The sequence below is a fragment of the Thalia democratica genome, chromosome 3, assembly GCF_965202585.1.
Source record: "Thalia democratica chromosome 3, ktThaDemo2.hap1.1, whole genome shotgun sequence".
In the NCBI taxonomy this organism is placed as follows: Eukaryota; Metazoa; Chordata; class Thaliacea; order Salpida; family Salpidae; genus Thalia; species Thalia democratica.
In genome coordinates, this window is record NC_139167.1 from 37,711,308 (window position 1) to 37,735,822 (window position 24,515).

Genomic DNA, 24,515 nt, shown 5'->3' on the forward strand with positions numbered 1-24,515 from the left:
ATTTTTTTTGTACAAGTTACTTTGAATTTCCTACGGAGTCTAGATGAAAGAAAAACCTTAATTATTTTTTAAATGTTATAAAAAAACTTTTGCATAAACATTAAAGAAAAAGTTGAATAATAAAAATCTAAAATAAAAAAAAACAGTTCAACTGTTTTATTAACGCTTTTAAATATAATTTTCAGCTGCTTAAATTCGAAATTAATCAAATTTAATAACATTAATTGACAATATAGACAACATTAATTTTGAAAAAAATATTTAAAAGCCCTTTAAGTGGGCTCAGTGAAAATTGATTTAGTAAATAGTACTCTATTTTATAAACAGCTATTTAAATATATATAAGTTTAAAAACTCAAATTATTTTTTGCCAAGAATAGCCGTTTCAGCATCTAAATAATTAACAAGTTATATTTGTGTATATTTAAATATTATAATAAAAAAGACTCAACACTTAGTAAAAAAAAAAAATATATATATAACAGCTATTCAAAGCAATTCCAGCTCAAAAAATTAGTCAATTGCCCGCAGTTTTCATATTCTTGATAGTTGTGTTATAATGAAAAAATTTAAACATAATAAAACTTCATTGAAAACTGCTTTTATTTGTTACGTTTTATTCAAGTAAAACATTAGAAGTTACAGAAGTAAACTTCTTTAAATTATTCTTCATCTAGAATTTTATGTTCTAATTGCTTGATTAAAAACAGATATATTAAAAATCAAAAGAGGTTAGGTTGTGGTTAGTTGATTAGAAAAGTAATAAACAATGAACTTTACCGCAAGATCAACAACAACAACAGCATCCGAGACAATCCTACGACCGGTTTCGTCCGTATTATGACTCATCAGGCAGGAATAGTCGCGAGAAACCGCTATTGTGATCTTAAACAAGCGGGCTTACCTTACTAACGAGTAACTTAAAATACTTATTTTACAAAAGATAAAATTTTACTAGATTTTATTGAACAAATAAAAATACGCTATAAATATTTGGTCCTAGGACCTGGTGAACGAAAAAACCTTTCGTTTAGTTGCACTATAGTTTTTACTATTATAAAAACATAAAAACGTTTATAAAGCACTACAAAAAGTAAATCTATACTAAATTTTGACAATAGTTATGATAAAAAACATAAAGCCTAAAGATGAACAATTTACCACCCATGAACACCTTCTCAATAATTATAGTTGTGATTTGAACTACCTGGAAAGTAAATTCAAAGTTCTATCTAGAGCGAGAAACGCTTACAATCTCTCAGTTCTATAATCATTGTTTTTTAAGACTCGCAAGCCGAAAATTTCGAAACAACGAGATTTCTATAACTTAAAACTATTTAATTAGCGTGTTTTTAGTATTCTAAATATTGTCGCTTTTAGTAATGCTTTAATTCAGATTCAAGTAAAATTTCTACAGTCTTTAATTTTCTCCTTTTACTAATTCTATCTAAAAAATAACTCTAAAGCTGTAAGTACAACTTAGTCCTATTTTAAACCTTAGCACAAACTTTTACAATTCACTTTTTATGACATAATTATTTTCAGCTAGACATTTAAAAAAGTGATACTAAACTAAAATTTATACTTACTTTTATCAGCTTAAAAAGGGTTGATCATGCCAATTCGATCATCAGACCACAAGCTTCGGTAGACTGAGACCGGTTTCGTCCTTACTTTATCAGCTTTTAACAACTTTATTCTGACGATGTGCTAAACGAAATTAATAAGTAAACCTTCTGAACTTTCAAGATAAGTGATTCAACTTTATATACATTGTTTATTGAACAATAAAAAAAGCGCTCAAAAAGTTTGCGCTAGGGATCTGGTGTGTGAAAAATATAAACTTTCTAATTGTATACAATTAAAACATTTATTTATTTTAGAAAAAGTTATTTAAAAAGCTATAAATAGCTGTTAATTTTATTAAATACTCTCAACTTATTTCAAATCTTTCTAAAACTGTAAAATTAATATGTAACCTCGCTACACCATCATTTTTGTTTGTGTATAAAATATGAGAACAATAAGTTATCATAGGTTTTCTAATGGCCTTTAATATTTAAATTGATATAATTTATTTTTAGCTGTTCTCATCAGTAGAGTACAAAGCTAACAAGAGATAACATTTTACAAGCTATATAAAAACTTATACAGTTACAAACTTTAATCAAGTTATCATAAAGTAATCTAGAGAGAGTAATAAAAAGTTTACTTACAACATAATTAACCTACAGTAAAACCAAAAATTAACATAATGACAATAACACGCCTTATAAAGAATTACAAAAAAACAGTATAATCAAAATCTTTTTGCTTACATAAAACAGGTTTTTTTAATAAAATACAAATAGCTTCTAGTTTAATTAAATCAAAAATATTACTACAAGTTTTAATTATTTTAAATCTATTTAGATTATAGTTTTTTGTACATGTTGAGTTATTTACCAAATGTTCTGCAATAGACAAACGTTTTAAAGCGTTTAGAACTTTAACTGGTATATCATCCTTCTTTTCTGAATAGCAAAAGTTCTCTACATTCTTTGAGACATGCTCTTTTATCCTTTTCCTTAATTTTTTTGTTGTCAAGCTGATAAGACTTACTTTACAAGAGCAGCTGAATTGGTAAATTAACATAACTATATTTAAGTTGGATATAGGATATTTACCACCTGGTGTTAACAGTGGTTTTTACGTGAAGACAATCCTTGGTTTTGCTGCGTAATAAGTACTTCTTATTAATTTGTGCTTACTAATAACATAAGAAATCTAATCAGCAAAATATAATTCAAAAACTTTTAAACAGTTGTAAAATGATCTATAAATGTGCTATAATCTTTAGTATTTTAACTAATCAAACTTAAAGTAAAACTTGTTACTTTATATTAAAAACAAGTTTTTGGATAAATTCTAAGTTGCTTTAAATACTCATAACTTGTAAATAATACCATGTAACGAGTTTTTAAGTAATTAAATGTTTTAAATTGTATATGTTATACTAGTAAAATTTTCTTTGAATAAATTTTCTGTCAAAGTTTCAATGTATTTTTTTTTTGAAAATACCTTCTATCCCATATATTTAAGTTTGTACGAATACAAATTTTTTTTTTACTTTTGAGAATCTTAAAACATGCTAGCTAAACGTTTAAATAATAAAAAGGTTATATTTAAACAATAAGAATTTTATTCACGGAGTAAGTAAATACCTAGTTCATCAAAAAAATAACTGCTAGTATTTTTTAAATAAGCCGAAAAAAAATTTTTTTAATAAGCCAAAAAAGTCTAAAGATGGTCTTAAAAGATATTTCAGTAGTTTCAACTTTTTAAAGACTAAAAAGCAATAATTTTTTTTAATTATTATTATTAAAACATGTTGTAAGTAAACTTTCTAGCAAATGATTAAAAATTTAAAACAGAGTTTGATATTCTATTGAAAGTACTATTCAGCAGCTAAATAATAAATAACTGAACAGTATAAACAAAAAACTAGTAACTTATCTGAAGTTTCCCTAAAAAATATGTTAGGTTAAGGGTCAGTAAACATTTGGTGGTCGTGGGCCAAACTTCGAAAATTAAAATATTTGAAAGCCGCAGTCGTAGTTTCAGTTTGTAATTTCCATAAAATACATAAAATTTCTAGTCTTAGTTGCAAACTTACCGTAAACTTGACTTAAAACTTTTTTCTTGGTTATTTATTAATTTTTTGCTTAATTCAAACCTCGGAATATCTAGGGTAAGTTTAAACATTTTTGCTGTTTAGAATGGAGTATTAAACTTTAAAAGTTTTAAGAAAATTGTGTAAAAGACTTGTCTAGTTAAAAACCAAACTTAAAAAAAGTATTTTTTTTCTTCTAAAGCTAATTCAGAATATGTTCTTACTAAATAAAAACGTTTTGATAACTACAGCTCGCAGAATATATGTGTGTATACAAAAGTAAATTCAAAAATTTTAAGAGAAAAGTATACTAAAATTAACTAATAAACTGCTATCAAAAGTAAACTAAAAAAATCTGTAGCTTATCTCAGTAGTTCTCTTACGTTCAACTTGGACGAGACAAGACTGTCCTGGAGTTTCCTGGACAAGACATTTAACATGGTGTATGACTCGATAACCAAAATGTTTTTTCGTACACCAAAACTTTGGACTTAACTTTTTGAGCTTTTATTTTATGTCGTTCAATAAGCAATTCAACTTAATTAAACTGATAAAATAACAAATAAACAAAACAAGGTTGTAAAACGAATCCTTAAAATAACCACTAAAATTTAAAAAGAAAGTTCATGTGTAATTTTTATAAACAAGTTTTACAGACGACTATAAGGTCCTGTTCCTGTCAGCACTAATGTTTATTTTATAGATTTATATTTTAAGTTGTTCAGTCAGTTTGTGTATTGTAAATAAATTTTATGTTTTTTAAAGTAGGAAAGGTTATTGTAATTAACTGTAAAACTGCATATCAACCAAATATTTTTTACGAACTCATATATACTGTAGTTAGGTCCATTTTAAAATAACTGTATTAATAATATGTGTACGTAAGTCGTAAATCAACACTTTTTCCTTAATCAACTACTGAGTAGAATTCTCTAATCTTAAGAGAACTACTGGCGTAAGTTAAAGTTTTATGTATTTTTTGATTTACTATTGAAAGAAGTTTGTTGGTTGATTTTTATCTTTTTTTTATTTGAATATTTAAAGTTTACTTTTTTATACACACATACATCCCGACGAGCTGCAAATGCACAATAAAAGATTCTTAACAAGTAAATTAGTTTTGCAGAATAGTTTTTTAATAAAAAGTTTCTTTTGTTTAATATAGTTTGTTTCTCAACAAACATGTTTTGCACACCTTTTCTTTCAAATTACTTAAGTTGACTTTTTTTAAACAACTACCTTAATACAAATATGTTTTATAACCTAATGTTTAAATTCTTTAAAAATCAAATGTAATTGAAAATGGTCAACGACTAAGCAAAATAGTACCTATGGTTTTATAGTTTATTTCAATTGGTTAAATTGCAATTTCTTAGTGTGATAGAAGTCCTAAGTTTAGTTTATATACTTAAAACAATGTCTAGAAATATTATAGTAACCTAATTAGATAGGTTGATATTTAGTTGATCTTAAAGTAGTAACATGAAAAGCAACATTGTTTGTAGAAATAAAAAGTCGTTTAGATTATTGATAAAATATAATTCCATTCAGATATATCTTGTATTTAAACAATAACCTAAAAACACTACCTTATTATTTTTTCAGCTAGTTTATGTTTTAATATAGTTGTATGTTTTATTAAATGTAATATAGTTATCTGAATTATCTCTCATTTTAATTATTACTGTATAAATGTTACAATTTTTACTTATTAATTTTTCAATAAATGATTTTTAGTGCATAAACATTAAAAAAAAAGAAAGCAAAGGTTTTTACAATAAAGTATTTTCTTGATCTTTTTTGCTCGACTTTTTAGTTTGAATGTTTTTTAAATTTGATTACAGCAAAAAAACTTATTTACTGAGCATGTTTTAAACGGCATAACTTCAGTTTTAGACGGAGGTTTTTATTTTTGTTTAAAGCTCTTGGTCCATAAGAATCTTTACTCTTTGATTACTAAATCTTCAAGATTTTTTATTAAGTCATAGGTCTGAATTGTTTTACAAGAAAAACAAAAATATTCTAAATATATATGTCGCATTTTGTGTTATGTTCGCTTAAAATATCGAGTTGATTTTAAATTCTTGTTTTGTTTGTTTAATGCTAGTGCTTTAAAAATTTTATAAGTTTAATTGGTTAATAGCGCAGCATGTGTACACTTAAAATTCTTTACTCAGCAATGTTGTATTTCATTAAAGCTTTTGTGAAATATTTAGAATTCTTAATATCACAACAAAAACTGATAGACACTCCTATATGGTTATAAAAAATTACAAATATAAAAACCATGTGGCCCAATGATACCCTCACAGGGAATATGGATCTAAATGTCTCATTTGCAGGTAAGTGTTTATTTAAATAAACTTGATATTAAAACTAGTAACAACTAACTAACCTTATTTTAAGTAATCTTAAGTCTTGATTGAAAGATAAATGTGAACACTCACAAATAAACCATAGGACTGGAAGAAAGACCCATTGGTCATTGAGCTATACACAACTAACTTTGTAAACACTGGTAGATAATAATAGACTATGGTTTTCATTTCAACATTGACAGTATTAGGTTTAAAAAAGGGTGCTTACAATAAAAAAAAAAATATTTTTCTACTTGATTATTTATTAAAAAAGAAAAAAATGTGTATCTAAATTTAGTCTTAAAATTTATTTTCATTACAAAATTAGTTTAAAACAGTGTTTAAAAACAAATGGTGTGCAGCTAGATGATTGAAAGGTTTTCTACCACAACAGTATGTTGAAAATATTTGTTAGTGTTCATATTTATCTTTTTGTCTTAAGCTAATGTAATTGTTTTAGTAATTAAAGACAGTAATTGACTAGGATGATGTTGCATCAATATCAAACTGGAATTACATTCATACTCATTTAACTTGTAGGTGGAATGACAGGTGATGAGCTAAAAACTCACTTGCTTGACCTTCAAAAAACGTTTATTGTTGCAGAGGGGAGAATGAGTTATGATGTTTTTCTACAAAAAAAAAGAATCTAAATCTAAACCATAATTTTAGATTAGAATGTGATTCTAAAAAATTAATACATAAATAAAGTGCATTAAAAGGTACGCACTGGATTTTCAATCACACATTTATATATTGTATTTAAAGGTTCTCTTTACAAAAAGCGCACTTGTGTAAAATAGACAATAAAAGTTTGTTTACCACTAGGTTCAAAATAATGCATGCACTTTTATATTTAGTGGTGTTTTTAGGGAATTTATTAAATACTAAATAGTTATAACTATTTACAGATCAAAATCAAGACAAGCATTTTAGATCAAAGATAGAATACTTTAACTTCTGGTGATCTTTTTTAATTGTTAATAAAACAGTATAGTAAGAAAGTTTGTTTCTTTGTTGTTTTAGTTTATTTACTTTAGTGTTAGTTAAGTACTTTTTATGTAAATAGTAAGACATATGTAGATTAAGTTATCAAAGTAAGGATTTTTTTTTTGTTATAACTTTATTTTAATATAAATACAAGCCTTAAAAGTGAATTTTTTTTATCTAAGTCAGATAAAGTTTTGCATGTATATAAAATGTCGGACGTAGTTGAAAGGTCACCAGAAGTTACTATCTTTGATCTAAAATGCTTGATCTGTTAATAGTTATAGTTATTTAGTATTTAGTAAAATTTATAAAACCACCACTAAATATAAAAGGTAAATGTACATGCGTTATTTTGAACCTCGTAGTAAACAAACTTTTATTGTCTACCTTACCCAAGTGTGTGTTTTGTAAAGAGAACATTTAAATACAATAAATAAGTGTGTACTTAAAAAATTAGTTTGTACTTAAGGCAGACGCACCTTATTTATGTATTTATTTTCTTAAAATCAAATTCTAATCTAAAATCATGGTTTACATTTAGAGTTTAAATTAAATGAACATGAATATAATTCTAGTTCGATATTAGTAGGACATCATCCTAGTTAATAACCTAAAAAACGTAATGAGTAATAAATATCTTGTTTTTGATTTGTTTAGTGCTTTTATCACTTTCTTTTAAATAGATAGTTTGATTTTAATGATATAAAAATTAAACTTGAATAGAAAATATTAATGTACAACTAAGCCTAAAAGAATACTTAAAAAAAAGTAAAAAACAAATCTTATATAAAAATTAATCAATACAATGTTCTTTAAAACCTTATCAGCTGAAATAAATTTTATACTAGTTGTTTTAAATGATTTTGTATAGGTTTTTCTAAAGGTTGATATATTTTATAGGAGAGAAGTTTGGATACAGACATCCATGTAATCAAACTTTTCAGTGTCAAGATGACTTAATTTGTAGCTCTGACTTGGTGTCTCTTGTTTGTTCGTTTGCTTTTGAAGGTTTCCCAGACCCAAATGAAGTTGCCATACAGGCATTGGAGTAAGTTTGCTTTGATGAATAAGTGCAAACTTTTATAAATTGATTAATTTTTATTTTAATCTAGGTTCATGCAGACTACAATAAAAATGTTTTATTTTTGTTTTTTTGGATTAGCTTGCATAGTTTGGTTAATTTATACTATTTGAGTTTTCCTCTAAAAGTGTACATAATTGTAACTTCAAAGAAAATCATTAATAAAATCTTAAATATTGAACAATAAGAAAAAAATATTAAAAAATATAAGTTATATACAATAACAATATTGTATCTATTTAAGAGTTTTGTTTATTGTTAAACAAATGCTAAAATTTAATTAGTTATGTTATTATAGTCTCTTTGAATTGAAAACTTTGACAAAGAATATACTGCATTAGATTGTTTTAAATCTTTATTTACATATTTAAACAAATCTTTAATTATTTTTTTAAAATAAAATATTTTTTGGTTCTTTTTTGTAGATAAGCTAAACTAGTTAAGTGTAAAAAAGCTAATTTTGTTTAACTATGAAAAAATATTTCTGTTGTAACTAATAATTTCAGTTATAATAATTTTTTTATAAATATAAATCTGTAAAAAGCTCTAGTTTTGTTAATATAGTAAGCTAGCATTTAATACTAACTATGTTAAAAAAAATTTAAAGTAAAAAAAAAATATTTGATAAAATTGAAGTAATCATAAAAACACTAGGTTTAATTCTTTTTTATGCTTAACCAATTTTGTCTGTATCATGGTATCCAAAATACTTTCTAAAACTTTTCCTAGTTGAAAATTTAGGCAAAAAAGCATGAAAAACCATTGAGTTTGAAAAAACCTTGAAAACACTAAGTTTTACTTTTTGAAATATGTTATTACAATGACATTTTTTAGCAATATAGTGTTTTAGTTTTATTTTTATTAGATAATGTACAATCTAATAGAACATTGTATCTGTCTAAAAGATTTAAAAATAATATTTTTTTTTCAAACATATTTTTTTTTTACTCGTCCAGTACAACAAATTGCAGTAGTCTTAATTGTTAGTTATAAATATTTAAAGAAAACAATGATTTAACTTTATATAAGCATTTATAAGGCCTGTAGGGTGTCTTATATCAATACTTATCTACTAGAGTTTTGCTCTTGCATTTAGTTTAATACTGTCCATAGCAAATACTTTTCTTTCTTTTTGATAGATACTGTAGACATGAAGGGTTTTGAGCAATTAAACTTGTTTTAATGTCATAGTATGTTGTGCTTTAAAACTGCAAATAAAACTGTAAAATTTACTTTAAACATTTAAGTACAAAAGATGTGTTTAAGGTAGTTTATGTTCCTCTGCACTACCTATGATGTCATTGCATTGCCACTGCTACAAACAATATAAAATGTTTAAATAAAGCTGTTTAAATTTAAGTTAAAATTAAATAAAAATAATCCTAAACTCTATGATGAATAACATTTAGAATCAATTAATAAACAATAATTAATAAAGCTACTTGTAATGGTTAATTAATAATTTAATAATTTTTAAAACATGAACTCAACTTATTGATAATTAAATACAGAACAGGAAGTGTTGTTGGGACTATCATTGGTGTACTATGTTGTATTGGTTGTATTTGTGGAGGTATTTGCTACTGCGTCTCTAAACAAGCAAATAGGTCTACAAATAATGTTCCTATTGCTGTTCCTCTTGAATCAACCTCAGCTAAACCTGCTCCAGCAGCTTACTCTACAGTTTCTACTGGTTAGTTAGAGATACGTAAAGCATAGTTTGTATGTTTAGCTTATTTATTTTTAGTTAAAATTTAAAAACAACTTGGTAAGAATTGATATTACTGATAATACTTGAATTTTTTTCAAGATCATAAAAATTTAGTGTTTAAATCAAATTGTTATAAGTTAAAATAATAAACTACACAGTACCACCAGCTCCTGGTTACCAAGCAGCACCAGTCCCAACACCTGCTTACTACCCGCCTGCTCAGCCCCAATACGCAGCACCAGTCCAACCCCAAGTAGTCCCATTGGTCCAACCACAATACGCACCGCAACCTGGTTTAATGCAGCCTGCTGCTTACCCCCAGCCAAGTTACCAACCCGCACCTTATGGCACTCAACCTCCTCCGGTACAACCTGCTTACGTGCAACAGCCCCCTCCAATGGAAGTCAAACCAACAAATTCTGATTTCAATTGTCCCCCACCACCTGCAGCCACTGAAGGCCATCAACCTTACCAGCCAAAACCAACTCAACCTAATATTTAAGACTTAATTTTTGAAGTTTGCATGCCTATGCCGCGTTTGTTAGTGTGTTGAAAATAATAATTTCAATCTTACTCACTATATGTACAAATAACAAAGAAACTGATGAACTTTTGAACCAGATTATCATGGAAGTTATTTGAAGTTGACTCGATCATGTAGCTGACTTGAATTTTTAAAATTTTATTGCAAACATGCATAATATTTTATTATACTACTGATTTGTAGGTGATTACTTATGTTTTTTACATACAAATTGTGCTTGACAATTATCTTTTTTATTATTTGAACTAGTTTGAAATACATGAACTTTGTTCATTTTTACCTGCTTTGATCATTCTATTAATGAATAGTATTTTAAAATAGTGCATTTTTTTTAGAATTTATAAACAATTTTATCTGTTTTTTCAAGTATTTTTTATCTCTAAAATAAATTGCGACAACAATTGTTTACTACAAACAACTGTTTGTTTAATGCTGCCGCAAAATTTTAAGTTACACAAAATAAACTGTCTTGCCTTTTAATTTTATGTAGTTTGAATTTAGTTTATTCGTACTCTGTATATACTGCTTTTAAAGATTTATGTTACCATGTCTTACTTTAAATGTTTGTAAAATGTTTTTAAAATTATTAAAAGCCTTTTTTGATTAACCATGCATGTTTTTCATCGTTTTAATTTAGTTATTGTTAAATAAAGCTTCATCTGTACAATTGTATAACAAAAAAGTTGTCTTGATTACAACGTTGAGTAGATTTAGTTGAACTCTAAAACGTGTATAAAGTGTTAAGTTGAGAAAGTATTGTGTTGTAGAAAAAAAAATTTAATAAATACAAAATTATTTTAATAGGATACGCCTAGTAAAAGTTAAAATTAGACTGTTTTAATTCAATAAATTTTCATAATTAAACGACCTAATCGTGTACGAAATAATAGGAAAACCCAGTTGCCAGTACATTCTTGCACAATTTGCAACTGAACTTGTCTGTAGGTAGGTTTTAATTCATTTCTAAACTATAGCTCTCACTTTTTATTGTAATATTTTGATCATATAAACGAAATGCGCTTGAAGCTGTTCCTAAAGTTTTTTTAAAACTGTGCACAGTAGATGTCTAAAAATAAAAAGTTGTGCACACCAAGTTATAAAGTAAACATGTTTTTACTTAGCTGAAATAATTGAAAAGTTAGTCAATAATGATATTAAAGATAAAATTAATGGGTCGAAACGGAATGAAAACTTTTGTAAGGTTGTCATTGAAAACTATAGCTTTTTTTTTTAATTTTGTTGTTTTTGTTATATTAACTAAGAAACACGTAATATAAATAGATTTTTTTAATACTTCAAACATTATCAGCTAATTCATATTTAATGAAAAAACAAATAAATAAAACACTCTCTCAAGTTTTTTGTGATAGTTTATACGTATTACACTATCTCTATATTTTTGGCTATCTCTATATTTTTGGAGAAACCAGAACTGTGTAAACAGAAGGAATTTGATTATAAAGTGTCTTTATTTAGTTAAATTATCTATTTTTTATCCGTTAGTAGTATTTGAGTTTAATTATTTATTACTTTACACTGATTATTTATTGTGCTTATTACTTTGTTAGTTTTAACTTTTTGTGTTTTTGTTTAAAAACTTATTCATAGTTTTAGAATTGTTCTACTGTTAAGTTCTGACGAAAAGTAGTGTAATACGTATAAACTATCACAAAAAACTTGAGAGAGTGTTTTATTTATTTGTTTTTGCATTAAATAAATAGATTTTATTAAATCTTAATTTATAAAATCGATCGAGTTTACCTTAATTTGCTTTTAGAATTGAGGTTAGCAGTGATAGCATAACTAAAATAATTTACCTATTTTGTATAAGATGCTGAAACAAGTTAAATTTATAGAGTTCTCTCTTTTATATCAAGAAACTTATAGTGCACTCATTAAAATTATAGTGAATTCCTGATCCGAAAAAGCCAAGTTGCTGTACAGGGAAATGGCATTCAATGCAACATTTAAAAGTAAGCATTTACTTAATAAAACTTAAAGAGGATGTTGCTATAACTAACTCGGCATGCCTTACATTGAAAAAGTTTTGATTTTATCGAGACAAGCTATTTAGACAACTTTTCAAAACGTTCACATCTGTTTCAGCCGGAGAAAACTACAGGTTCAGACACCCGTGCAACCACACTTCTCAATGCAGCGATGATTTAGTTTGTACGGGCTCAAGCTATTCATTTGATAAATATTGTTTCAAGCCCCCAAGAACTTACGACGACCCGGACGAAGAATCTATTGGATGGTTCGGGTAAGTTGAAACTAGTGATGTATCGGACTCACTATCCGGGTCCGGGTCCGGCCGGATATTGCCATTTTTGTTTGATATCCGGATCCGGCCGGATTTTAATTTGAAAAAAAAGTCCGGATCCGGTTCCGGCCGGATTCTAATTTGAAAAAAAAGTCCGGGTCCGGTTCCGGCCGGATTATAATTTGAAAAAAAAGTCCGGGTCCGGTTCCGGCCGGATCCTAACAGAGATCCGGCCGGACCCGGATCTAGTTAGTAAAAAAGAGCATTCTCAAAAGTATTTTTTCAAAAATAAACCCTGTATAAATTGTTAAGAGTCATTTTCGTCAGTTAAAATTAAACACCTACCGTGATTGGCTCATTTTGTACACGTGACTGATTTACATTTGTTAACATTTAAACTATGAAATAAACATTTCATGAAATGCAACTCTTTTGTATGTTGTAAAATTGAAAACTTTGGAATGAATACTTGCATTTTTTATTGTTTAAAGTTGAGCTCAGAGAATATTTAGAGTAATACGGTTGAATGTATGAGCCAATGAGAATCATATGACGAAATGTTTCAAACTAAATACTGATGCAACAAAACATCAGAACATGACAGGCAATTTATATGTAAGCAGTTAGTTAGTTTGGTGTGTAGCTTAAAGCAACAAAATATCTTGAACGTTTTTGTGAATGCTTATTGTAAGTAGTGTTTTGTTTTAAAAGTGAATATTTCAACAGGTGTTTAATTGTTTAAATATTTAAGCCAGGTTTTTAGTCTAATAGTTTATTAAAAATTTTACAGTTTCATGTTTACTAAAATATTTATTTAATTTTTAGTTTTTTGTTTAAAGTCTTTTAATATAGATTTAAATAGCTTCCAGTTTTTACAGTGTTACCAAAGTAATTAATAATTTTGTATATGCTAGTATTTCTTGTTGTGTTTTATATAAAAGGTTTATCACTCAAAACTGTCGTGTCTGATTATAGAAAGTAGTCTCAGTTAGAATTGAGTATTTGTTAGATATTAATTAAATAAGGTAGGATTTAATTATAATGGGTAGTACTAATAAGTTAAGTGCACCACAATCAGTCCACAACTTTACTACCAAATTATCAACCTTTGCTAGCTGTTCTACTGATTATTAAATTAAAGTATTTTTTTCTGTTTTTAAAAACCTCATTCTGACTCAGGCTTGTTTATACTCACTCTAGCTAGTTTTATTGACTTAAACAGTGGCAACCCTGCTAGTTTGAAAATTTTTGGAAATTTTAGAAAATTTTGAACTGCCTCAGGCTAGTTTAGTTTTTTATAAAAACTCAGGCTAGTTTTCTTTTAGACTTTGAATGAGTTTGAGCTGATCCAATTTTCAATATTTTGTAATTTTCTAGTGTATTTTGTTCAAGAACTTGATTTCAGATTTTTAACTGTAAATAACACCTAAATTTGGAAACCTTGTGGCTAGCTGTTCTACTTATTATTAGATTAAAGTTCTTTTTTTTTTCAGTTTTTAAAAACTTCATTCTGACTCAAGCTAGTTTATTCTAGTGATGTACCGGACTCACTATCCGGGTCCGGCCGGATATTGCAATTTTTGTCTAATATCCGGATCCGGCCGGATTCTTATTTGAAAAAAAAGTCCGGATCCGGTTCCGGCCGGACTCTAATTTGAAAAAAAAGTCCGGGTCCGGTTCCGGCCGGATTCTAATTTGAAAAAAAAGTCCGGATCCGGTTCCGGCCGGATTCTAATTTGAAAAAAAAGTCCGGATCCGGGTCCGGCCGGACCCGAAATTGTGGGTCCGGTACATCACTAGTTGAAACTCACCAAACAAAAACATTTTATTTGCATTAGTTGTTTAAGTTTTTTTTTGTTCTAGTTTTTATGCACAACTATGCTGAACTGACAATTAATTGTTTTTGCTTAGATTTAAATCAACTTGAAAAGTTTTTATAACAAAATAGTTATAGTTCTATTTGGATCATCCCAAATTAATGTTAAAATATTGAAGTTATATAAATATTTTTTAAGTTTAGTTGTTATATTTTAAATAATTTTTTATTAATTTTAATGTGTTCTTACATAGCATTTTCAAAGCTACTAAGTAGCAGACTTCTTAAGTATATGCAAACTTAGTGCCTAGTAAAAAAAAAGTAACATACTTTGAAATATAATATATTTGTTGTACTCTAGAGTCATAATAAAGCTTTTGCATTTAAAGAAAACAATTATGGATCTCAATTTATTGCTAAGGGAATAATATAACTTTTAATATTTTATGATCCTGTTTTCAAAACAATGTTTCACTCAAAAATAAAAGAGAGAACATCATTCAATAATAAAACCTATTAAAATATTGTAAACATGTAAGAATACATTAGCAGGGTTCGTGCGCGCCAGGCTAAGTTAGGCTAAATCAGTTTGTTTTTAAAAAAAGTAAAAAAAACGTCAGACTAAATCAGTTTTTTTATTTAAAAATTTAAGAATCTAAGTTTTTTTCAGTTCAAATGCTTGAAAAATTTTGATAAAAAAAAATTGAGAAATCTTTTTAAGATCAAATTAAGTGTGAATTTATTTCTAAATAAAGATTTAGTTATTGAAGTCAAAATCAGTCAGTATTTTTAAAAATAAATGCTTAAAACCTTTTGTTGAATCTCTAAAATATTTTTAAGAATCTTCCTTATTTTGTTTTGAGTAGGTTATATACGTCGAAGTTATGAATATTCATTAAAAAAAATACAGTTTAAACATTACAGTTTAGTTCAACAACTTTGCTGTTTGTTTGAAATTGTTTACATCAGCTATGTTTTTCAGAGCTTAGTTGATTAAACTGTTTTAACTTCTAATTTAAATGCTGTATATCAAATACTTTTTAGTTTAAAACTCTTAGCAGTTTATTCATATATTTTACTGTTTGTTTGAAGTTATTAGAGATATTCACAACAATAAACTTAGCTTTAAGATATAAGTACTAAGTTTTGTGGGAGTACAAGTTTTAGGTACAATTCATTTTTCTTTACAATAACAAAACATTAAAGTTTTTTTTTAAATTTAAGTGTAAGCTTTTTAAATCCGATATGACATCAACAATCACTGTATTTATTTAAAGTTTAGGATTTATAATTATGTATCAATTTTAAGTATTAGTCAAAATACTATAATAAACATTTTTTACTTATTTTAATACTCGTGTAAGCGTTTCATTTTAAATTTTAATAAAACACGACAATGCACGTCGTTTTATTATAAATCTTCTGGTTATAATGTTTTTACTTAGTGCTTATTTAAATTGAACAATTGTGTTTAGTAATATATATATATAATTCTTACACTAGTAATAGATTAGATAAAACACTTATTCTAAAACTTATCACTGAATTTGTTATGTTAAGGGCATAGGGGGGTCAATCACCTTTTTCACAATTTAGTCTTATTTTTTGAGTTGTAACTAAGTTATGAGTTGCTTTTTGCAGATTTTTAAAGCTCAAAATATTTTTGAGATAAAGCTGGTTGAAGTCGGAGACTACAATAGTACTAATCAAGACCCCCCAATACCTAAAATGACTTTTAAAGGGGTTTTTCCATACTTTGAAAAAATGTCAGGCTAAATTGGTCTCAGTCAGGCTAAATGAAAAAAGTTTCGCCTACGAATCCTGTATTAGGCTTATTTTAAATTAAAACTATCAACAACGTACAAAATTAGAATTTATTTGTAATTTTTTTGTATGTTTTCGTACCTTATTGACAGTTTTAATTTAAGTTCAGCCTAATGTATTCTTAAAAGTTTACCATATTTATCCATATTTTATTACAAACTGACGATCTCTCTTTTTTTTTAGTGAAACATTGTTTTGAAAATAGAATCATAAAATATTGGAAGTTATATTCTAAAGTTCATAAAACACCGGTTTTTTGTATTATAAATTTAAGTTTAATTACTTAAGCACAAAGTATAACAGTTCATTTGACACTTTAATATTTACTGGTGTATATTTTAATCATTAGGAGCTTAGTTAGTTTGGTATGTGTGAAGTAATTTTGTTTTTTTATATCAACATTTCGGAGTAATCTGTGCTGGTGTTTTTTCTTGAGAAATGAATTTATTTAGCGCTAGCTAATTATTTTTACAATCAAAAAATTATGTTATACTTTAATAACACATCATTGTTGTTTAAAGATGGTTATACTACCAACAATTATAGTAAAACTTTTTGTACATTTTAGTTTGTCTAGTTACAACTTGTTTAAAATTCTAATCATACATTAGTTCATTCACTTATTCACAAAACTACTTGAAATTGATCAGTATTTTTGTAGACTCCATTTATTTTGTAGGTTAATCTTTAGTAAAAAAGCAGTTTTTGTGTTTGTTTTTTTAGAACTTAAATCACATATAAAACTTAAACGCACAAAAACTTACACAATTTCTATTTTAATGTGATGTACATGAATCTATAAAAAATGTAAATTTAAATATTTACTATTAAGAAAGTTATTTGTAGAATATTATTGTATTCACATCATAATTTTACAATGTTAATTAAAAAAAAATTACATCTCTCTATGGCTTTAGTTTACGGTCTATAAATTTATTTTTAGTTTTCAGATTTTTTGGTTAAGTAACTAAATTAAATAAGATAACCCTTATAATTAACTTTGAGTAGGGTATAAATATAAAAACTTATGGTTGCTACAATTAATAGAAAATAAGTAATCACAATTGTTTTAATATAATTTTCTACCATCTCAAGCCTATTCTTACTGTATAACCTGATTTTGAGTATTTTTAATTGTGATAACGTTTTATTTCTTAGCCATAAGTTGAGGTTATAAATAAATTAAAGTTTCTATTTTTTAATCAGGATAGCTGCTTAGTTTTACGCTGGTACTATGATTAGTGTTAATGTTTTTTACTATTTTTATGTTTAAACTTCTTATTTTTAAATTAATACTTTTTCTGTAAATCAGAAAACTTTTGATTGAAAACTTAAACTAAACAGCAAATATGCTAAAAAATATAAACCAGCAAATAAAATATTGCTTATATTCAAAAAATTTATAACTCATATACATAATATTACGTAACTAAAGTTAAATAAAATATTTGTTCTTTCACTCTACATAAGTTTTACAAATTTCATATAACATTGTACTTTTTATCGGCTTTGAGCTTTATTAAACAAGTAAGTTAAAAGCTACTAAACGATAAATACTACGATAATGTTTTATAAGCATTAATTTTATTTCGGATGCTAAATTACTTCTTTAATACTAACAATAGTTTCTTTGAACATTTTTAGCTCTAGGCCAACATATTATTTCTGCATTTTTGTGGTTAAAATTAAGAAGAATAATTTATTACTGCTACTTAGTTTTTCTTGTTATTTTACTTAAGAAAATTTTTGATATTTTTAACTTTCCTGTCTAAGTAGCATTTTTAACATTATGTATTCAAAATGTTTACCCTGTTGGTCAAATAAACCGTTTTTTCCTGCAAAATTGTAAAAGAATATTTTTTAGCAAGCCTTGTTAAGTTGCAACCATATTGTTTACTCGGGTAGCTGTCTAAATTGCGCGAGAGTACAAAATAGCACGAGGGAAAAAAATTGCACGAGTTCACAAAATTGCACGAAGATACTTTTGCACGAGCAGACGATTTTGCACGGTTAATTTTTTTTTTAATTTTTATTAGTTAAAAAAGAAAACTTTTTTTTATCGCTGTTACTCCTAACCTTTACCCTCGGTCGGTAAGTTATTTATTTTATTTTAAATAATTTTCCTTTTTTTTTTAAAGTTTTTCTTTTTACTATCACTGTTACCCCTAACCCTTACCCCCGGTCGGTAGCTTTTTTATTTATTTTTATTTTTTTAACAATTTTTATTAGTTATTTTTTATTATTACTTTCACTGTTATCCCTAACCCTTACCCTCGGTCAGTAACTTTTTTTCTTTTTTATCAAATATTTTTTTTTTCTATTTTAAATTTTTAATTTATTTATTTACTCACGTGCAAAAATGTAACTCGTGCAAAATTGATCCTTGGTGAGTAAATCTTCTTCGTGGAATTTTGTGCCCTCGTGAAAATTTGGCTTCGTGCAACTTTGTGCACTCGTGCATTTTTGTCTTAGTGCAATTTAGACACGTTCCCTATTTACTCAGTTTTTTTCAATTAAAGTTTAACTTTATGAAGTCAGTTTCAAATAAATAGTAAAAAATAACACTTCTAGCTTGTTTTTGAGCTTAAACTAAGCTTAAAGTTTTTACACTATAAGCTTTAACTGTAAAGTTGTTTTAATTTTATTTTACTACTAACTTTAATTTGGATATTGTTTAATAATAATTGTTTAATACTCTTCATTATAAAAACAGTTTTATCATTTATTTTGACATAAAAAAGTTAACTTTTAATTATTAATCAGTAAAGCTTAAGTTGGCCAGTGCTTTGAATAACCATAACGATATAAAACAGGGTTGCCAAAAAACTTAGAAACCTGGAAAAACCTGGAATTCGACAACTTATGCTAAAAAACCTGGAATTTTGAACAATTTTTAAATATCAAGAAGAAAAATTTGGATTTGACACAAAAAATATACCATATAGATATTTTTTTTTGTTATCATCAAAAAAAAAAAAAATATTTAAAATTTCATTTGAAGTTACTTTACAGTATCTTTTTAATGTTGTTATACTATTTTACAATATTTTTTACCTTGAATTTAATTTTAAATTAAACTAAAAATATACCCATAAATGTATACTTTTAAAAACCTGGAGAAATTTTGAAAAAACGAGTGGCAACCCTGACAAAGACATAGACTAAATTAACTAACAATTTAAACAATACAGGTCGCCATTGTTTTTTGCGATTATCATCACAATAATACCTTGTATTTGTCTTGCCGTAACAATTTGGTACCGCTTTTATTATGTTAGACAGGCAACTACGACTACAAATAACGTTTGCGTTCCTCCTGCTACTTTCAGATCAACTGCATATCAGCCTACCCCAACAGGTTACTGCAAAGTTTTTAGCAGATAGCTTTATATTTCTGTAATCTATATCAGGTTTACCACCACTCTGAAAAAATCGCAATTTAACTATTTGGAAAAATCGTAAAAACACTTTTTATTTTGCTAATGGTCGACCATTTTGAATTACATTCGAGTGTAAAAAGAATTTAAACATGGTGCGCTAAAATAAATTTGTTTGAAATTTGTAGTGTTTTATAAAAATGTCAAAATAATTAATAACCTAAATAATTGAGTTTAAAAACAAACTTTTTTCATAAAAGTAAATCTACTTTTTTTAAATTTGTTCAACAAATGTTTTTCTTTTTTTAAGAGTGTTTAACTGTATAACTAAAGTTCGTCAGAGTATATGTGTATAAAGATAAAAATTAAGAATATTATTAATAAAATACAATAAAATCAAATAATAAACTGCCATCAAAAGTAAGTAATAGAAAAAAAATAATTCTAGCTTAAATTAGTAGTTCTCTAAGTTTAAGAGAATTTTACTCAGGTGATAACAGAGTCATGGGAACATATTATAAATACATTTGTTATACAAAATCAACTATAAGGATTTTTTTTTGTTCTTATAAAAAGCAAGAGTTTAAAAAAATTCACAGCTCAAAAAAACGCTAGAATTACTGAAAAATTGTAAACTGACTGAGCAACTGGAATTGTTAATCTATCAATGTGCATAATAGCGCCTAACAGTGGATAGTATTAAAATTATTTTATAGAATTTACTAAAAAAAATTTTTTTTACAAAAGAACTTGTTATTCAAACTTCAGTGGGAACCCTGTAATTCAATTTTAGTCTGTTTTATTATTTTCGGTGGTTAAATGACAGGCCAAATTTGAAGAAGTCAAATTATTAAAAAGTTTTTAAAGGGCCACAACTCAAAGAGTAATAAAAATTTGAAAAAAAATCTTATTTAGGTTTAATTAATAAGATTATGATAGTAAAAACTAATTTTATTTTTATTAAAATAGAATTGTTTTAAATACTAAAAGTAACTATGTTTTTAAGCTTATTTTAGCTTTATCTTTAAAAAATGTTTGTAGGTATTGATTGGAACTAGATATGCGTTTTTTTTTTTCAAATTTACTTTACTTTTTTAGTTGTGGCCCTTTAATTGTCGGAATTTGTTGAGTCGTGCACCCATTTTCGGTGATTTAAAAAAAAAAACTTTGTGTTGTAATATTAATTATTTTTTCATAACAACACCTGATTTTTTTTGTTGTAATAAAATATTCTTAAATATATTTTTTTTCTTTATTCAATTTAAAACGACCACACAGCGCCACCAGCTCACTACCCGCCTGCTCAGCCCCAATACGTAGCACCAGTCCAACCCCAAGCAGCTCCATTGGTCCAGCCACAATACGCACCGCAACCTGGTTTGATGCAGCCTGATGCTTACCCCCAGCCAAGCTACCAACCCGCGCCTTATGGCTCACCTCCTCCTCCAGCCTACGAGCAACAGCCCCCTCCAATGGAAGTGAAACCAACTCAACCGACTGCGTAGAAATTAACTTTTGAAGTTCGCATGCCTTTGTCATGTTTATCAGTGGATAAGAAACACTAAATAGTCTTATCTTCTTTCTCATTATGTGTAAAAATTTCACAACGTGTCTGATTATTTTTCAACTTTTAAACACTAGCATCATGAATTTACATCAAGTTTTGTATTACATCAAAATCAAGCGACTGACTTGAGTTTAAAAAAATGTTTTTTTTTTTTAAATGTATGATTTATCTTCATAGTAGGTGCTAATTTGTAGGCAAATAACTATTTTCTTCTTTTTACTACCTAGTTTTGCCTACATGGTGTTCGATTAAATTACTTATACTTTTCTCTAAAGTATAATTAATTTTTTGTTTTTTAATTGCTTTGATTAATTACCTACTGTAGCATCTATAAAAGTTTTGAACTAAATGGTACATCTAACTATTTCTTTGACTTAGAAATTAATTGCGACATGCTACCCTATATTACTCACGACTTTTTTAGTGCTGCCACAAAATATTACGTTAAATAAAAATAAATTTCTTTATTTTTAATGTTTATATCATTAAAACTAAGTTAATCTGTACTGCATGTATTTTAAATTTATTTTCTAGTGACTTATTTTTTAATTGTTTGTGACAGTTTTCATACCTTTCAAAAGAAATTTTTTGCCGAACTATGCATGTTAGTAAGTGTTTGAATGACATTGTTATTGTCAAATTGAATCTATCATTAATGTAAACGTTTGGCTAGCATATTCCAAGTGCTTTAACTGTAAAATTTCTTTTATATCGTTTACCAATTTAAACCTTTGTAACTTATTTACAAAAAAAAACAATGTTGAAACTACAGCAGTAGATTTTTCCAAAAAAAATGTTTTTTCTAAAACTTGACAATAAAACCAAAGCGTTTAAAATATATTCTGTATAAAATGAATTATAAATTATGAGTCCTTGACAAAGTTAAAATATTATTCAATATCTTTTAAGAAGTAAGAATTTTTTTTTTGTTAAGATTAAAAAAGCTACATAAATATATACAGAATATGGAAAATGGAGGTAAATTTTTATTTATAATTTAATTTATTTATTTATAATGTATTTATAATTTATATATAATATATAATGACTATTAATTTTCAAGTATAGTGAATTACAACACACAAGAATTAATCTTCAAAATTAAGTAGTTGACATAAGTTTTTACTGCGATTTTTCACTGAATCTAAATACTAAAGTCAATTAGGAAGCCTACAATAATATCTCATTGTAACTGTATAGTATAATTTAAATTAGTTTTCTTATATAATGCGACATAGCTTAGATTAAACTTATAAAGTAAAGCGTTTTTTAGAGAATTATTATATAATGACTTAACAAGTTTATCTCAATTAAACTTTAAAGAAAAAAAAAATCAGAGGACAATAAAACTTTTCAGAAAGTGAAAACAACTTATTAATAAATTAATTGATAATAAAAATCGTAAGTATTATAACTTGTTGTGTATTGTAAAAATAATCCAAAAATAGATTAAAAGTTTATGTTTAAAGTGTTTTGCAAAAAAAATTACAATTTTGAAATTTATACAAACCAAAAACGATGTTTTAAACGAAACAATTATCAGGAAAAACTTTTCTTAGGGATTTAGTTAGCGCTTAGCCACCTAAACGACGTGAAACTTAAAAAAATAATTTTGAAAAGCCTTTTTTCTATAAAACTTTGCCATCCTGTTTCCACTTTTAATCCCTAATTTTATACTAGTAAAGATTTTAGACATTCTGACAATTTCATGTTATTAAAAAATTAATATTTTTTCCGTTGAAACATAATTTATAATCTTCAATACTTTGTTTGAGCTAATTCATATGAGCCAGTGATTTAAGCAAACTTTTAACTGCTTTTAAATTTTTATTATATTAAAAAAAAATTAATTGCAGTCTAAAACTTATTTTAATTTTTATTGTAATATTTGTTAAAATTAGTTATGTTTCATATAAAATTGTTGAATTATGTTAGATTTATACAGAGTAAATGAAGTTTTATTACAAATAAAAACATCATTTAAATCTCATTTAAATAATAAAAATCTCATGAAACAAAAACACAATTATTTATTAATTGTTAAAATAATTAAATAAAATAATTAGGAACATAAAAACATATTTATCAAATCAAACATTGAAAGTTGTGTTAATACTTACTAGAGAACGAAATAAAGAGTTTTTAGAAGCTTGCCAGATTCATTGTTTACTTTTGTGATCTTTTACATTCTACAATTAGATTAAAAAGTATGATGATTTTTACTTGTAACTTTTGTTTTGATGACCTAAAGTTTTAAAAAATTGAAACTGTTATTAAAGATAACCAGCATATAATTTAAGCTAGGTTTCATTAAATTTCTTATGTATCTTTACTCAAGGGCTTGAAACTTTTTTTTTAAGTACCTAAACTTAAATTTACAGGTGTTTTTTCAAGACTACAAACACGAATATTTTTCAAACGAAGCTGTATTATTGGCTAAAAAGAATTTTAAGCAAGAACTTAACAACATTGAAGAAAAAACTATGAAAAGAAACGAAAGTCTTAAATTCCCATTCACATTTTTGCTACCAAGCAAAATACCAGTATGCACTGATGGTTATACTAACAAAATCCACCCGGTTTTTTTTTTATAATTTATTTTGTATATTTTGTTTTCACCATCATTGTTACCCCAAACCCTTACCCTCGATTGGTAAGCGGTTCTCGAATTTGACTGGGTGGATTTTGAACGTGTCCTGCACTGATGTATAGTTACTACAAAATTCATTATAAACCATTATTTTTTAAATTTCTTTCTGGCGGGCCGCAATTTGCTACCTTTTTTGTACAACAACCTTACTTCTTTTTATATAATTTTAATACAGCTAAGCTTTTAACGTAGTTTGATGGTAAATATAACAATTTGTATATAAAGGTTGTTTTATTCTATACAAATTTTCGAAATCTAACTAAAGTTAACTTTAATACTTTAGACCAGTGATTTTTATAATGTTTACCTGTGAAAAGAATTTATTTTATTGTACAAATGAATTAACACTGATAGAATAAATATAAATAGGTAAATTTTCTTATTTTGATTTTACAAGCTAATTTTTAACACTTACTTTTAAACTTTTATCTTATATATAAATATAGTTGAAAAACTTTAAAATTTCAAAGTAAAATAGATGTATATGAAATTGATTAGGTTTACCTTTTTTTTTTCAGTAATTTACTGTGCACACCTTTTGAACCACTGCAAAAGACCATAATGTTGTAATAGCTAGAAACCAATACTTGTTTATGTCTAAAATTACCACTATCTAGAGATCTAGTCTATGACCTACATACTATTTTTTTTTTTGTTTTAGATGTCAGTTCCCAGGTTTGCAT

The 24,515-nt window shown here is 26.2% G+C and overlaps 1 protein-coding gene across 2 annotated transcripts; it reads left to right on the top strand.

Annotated features, from left to right (window-relative positions):
- The first annotated feature begins 5,857 nt into the window (after nt 1–5,857).
- LOC145831477 (uncharacterized) lies at nt 5,858–21,948 on the top strand. Of its 2 annotated transcripts, none has more exons than XM_082938747.1 (5): nt 5,858–5,994; nt 7,900–8,047; nt 9,592–9,773; nt 9,950–11,280; nt 12,243–12,269. In XM_082938747.1, exons 1-4 carry the CDS (start codon nt 5,940–5,942, stop codon nt 10,291–10,293), a joined length of 729 nt encoding a protein of 242 aa, XP_082794873.1. In that variant the 5' UTR covers nt 5,858–5,939; the 3' UTR covers nt 10,294–11,280; nt 12,243–12,269. The 2 variants fall into 2 exon arrangements, with proteins under 2 accessions (XP_082794873.1, XP_082794874.1); XM_082938748.1 differs by lacking the exons at nt 5,858–5,994; nt 7,900–8,047; nt 9,592–9,773 and adding exons at nt 12,442–12,598; nt 19,430–19,596; nt 20,894–21,948 and having other exon boundaries at nt 10,289–11,280; nt 12,192–12,308.
- Nucleotides 21,949–24,515: the final 2,567 nt, after the last annotated feature.

Coding starts and splice junctions, on each gene's coding strand:
- LOC145831477 (XM_082938747.1), top strand. CDS start 5,940: ATGTGGCCCAATGATACCCTCACAGGGAATATGGATCTAAATGTCTCA. Junction 5,995..7,899: donor TCTAAATGTCTCATTTGCAG/GTAAGTGTTTAT, acceptor TATATTTTATAG/GAGAGAAGTTTGGATACAGA. Junction 9,774..9,949: donor TTACTCTACAGTTTCTACTG/GTTAGTTAGAGA, acceptor TAAACTACACAG/TACCACCAGCTCCTGGTTAC.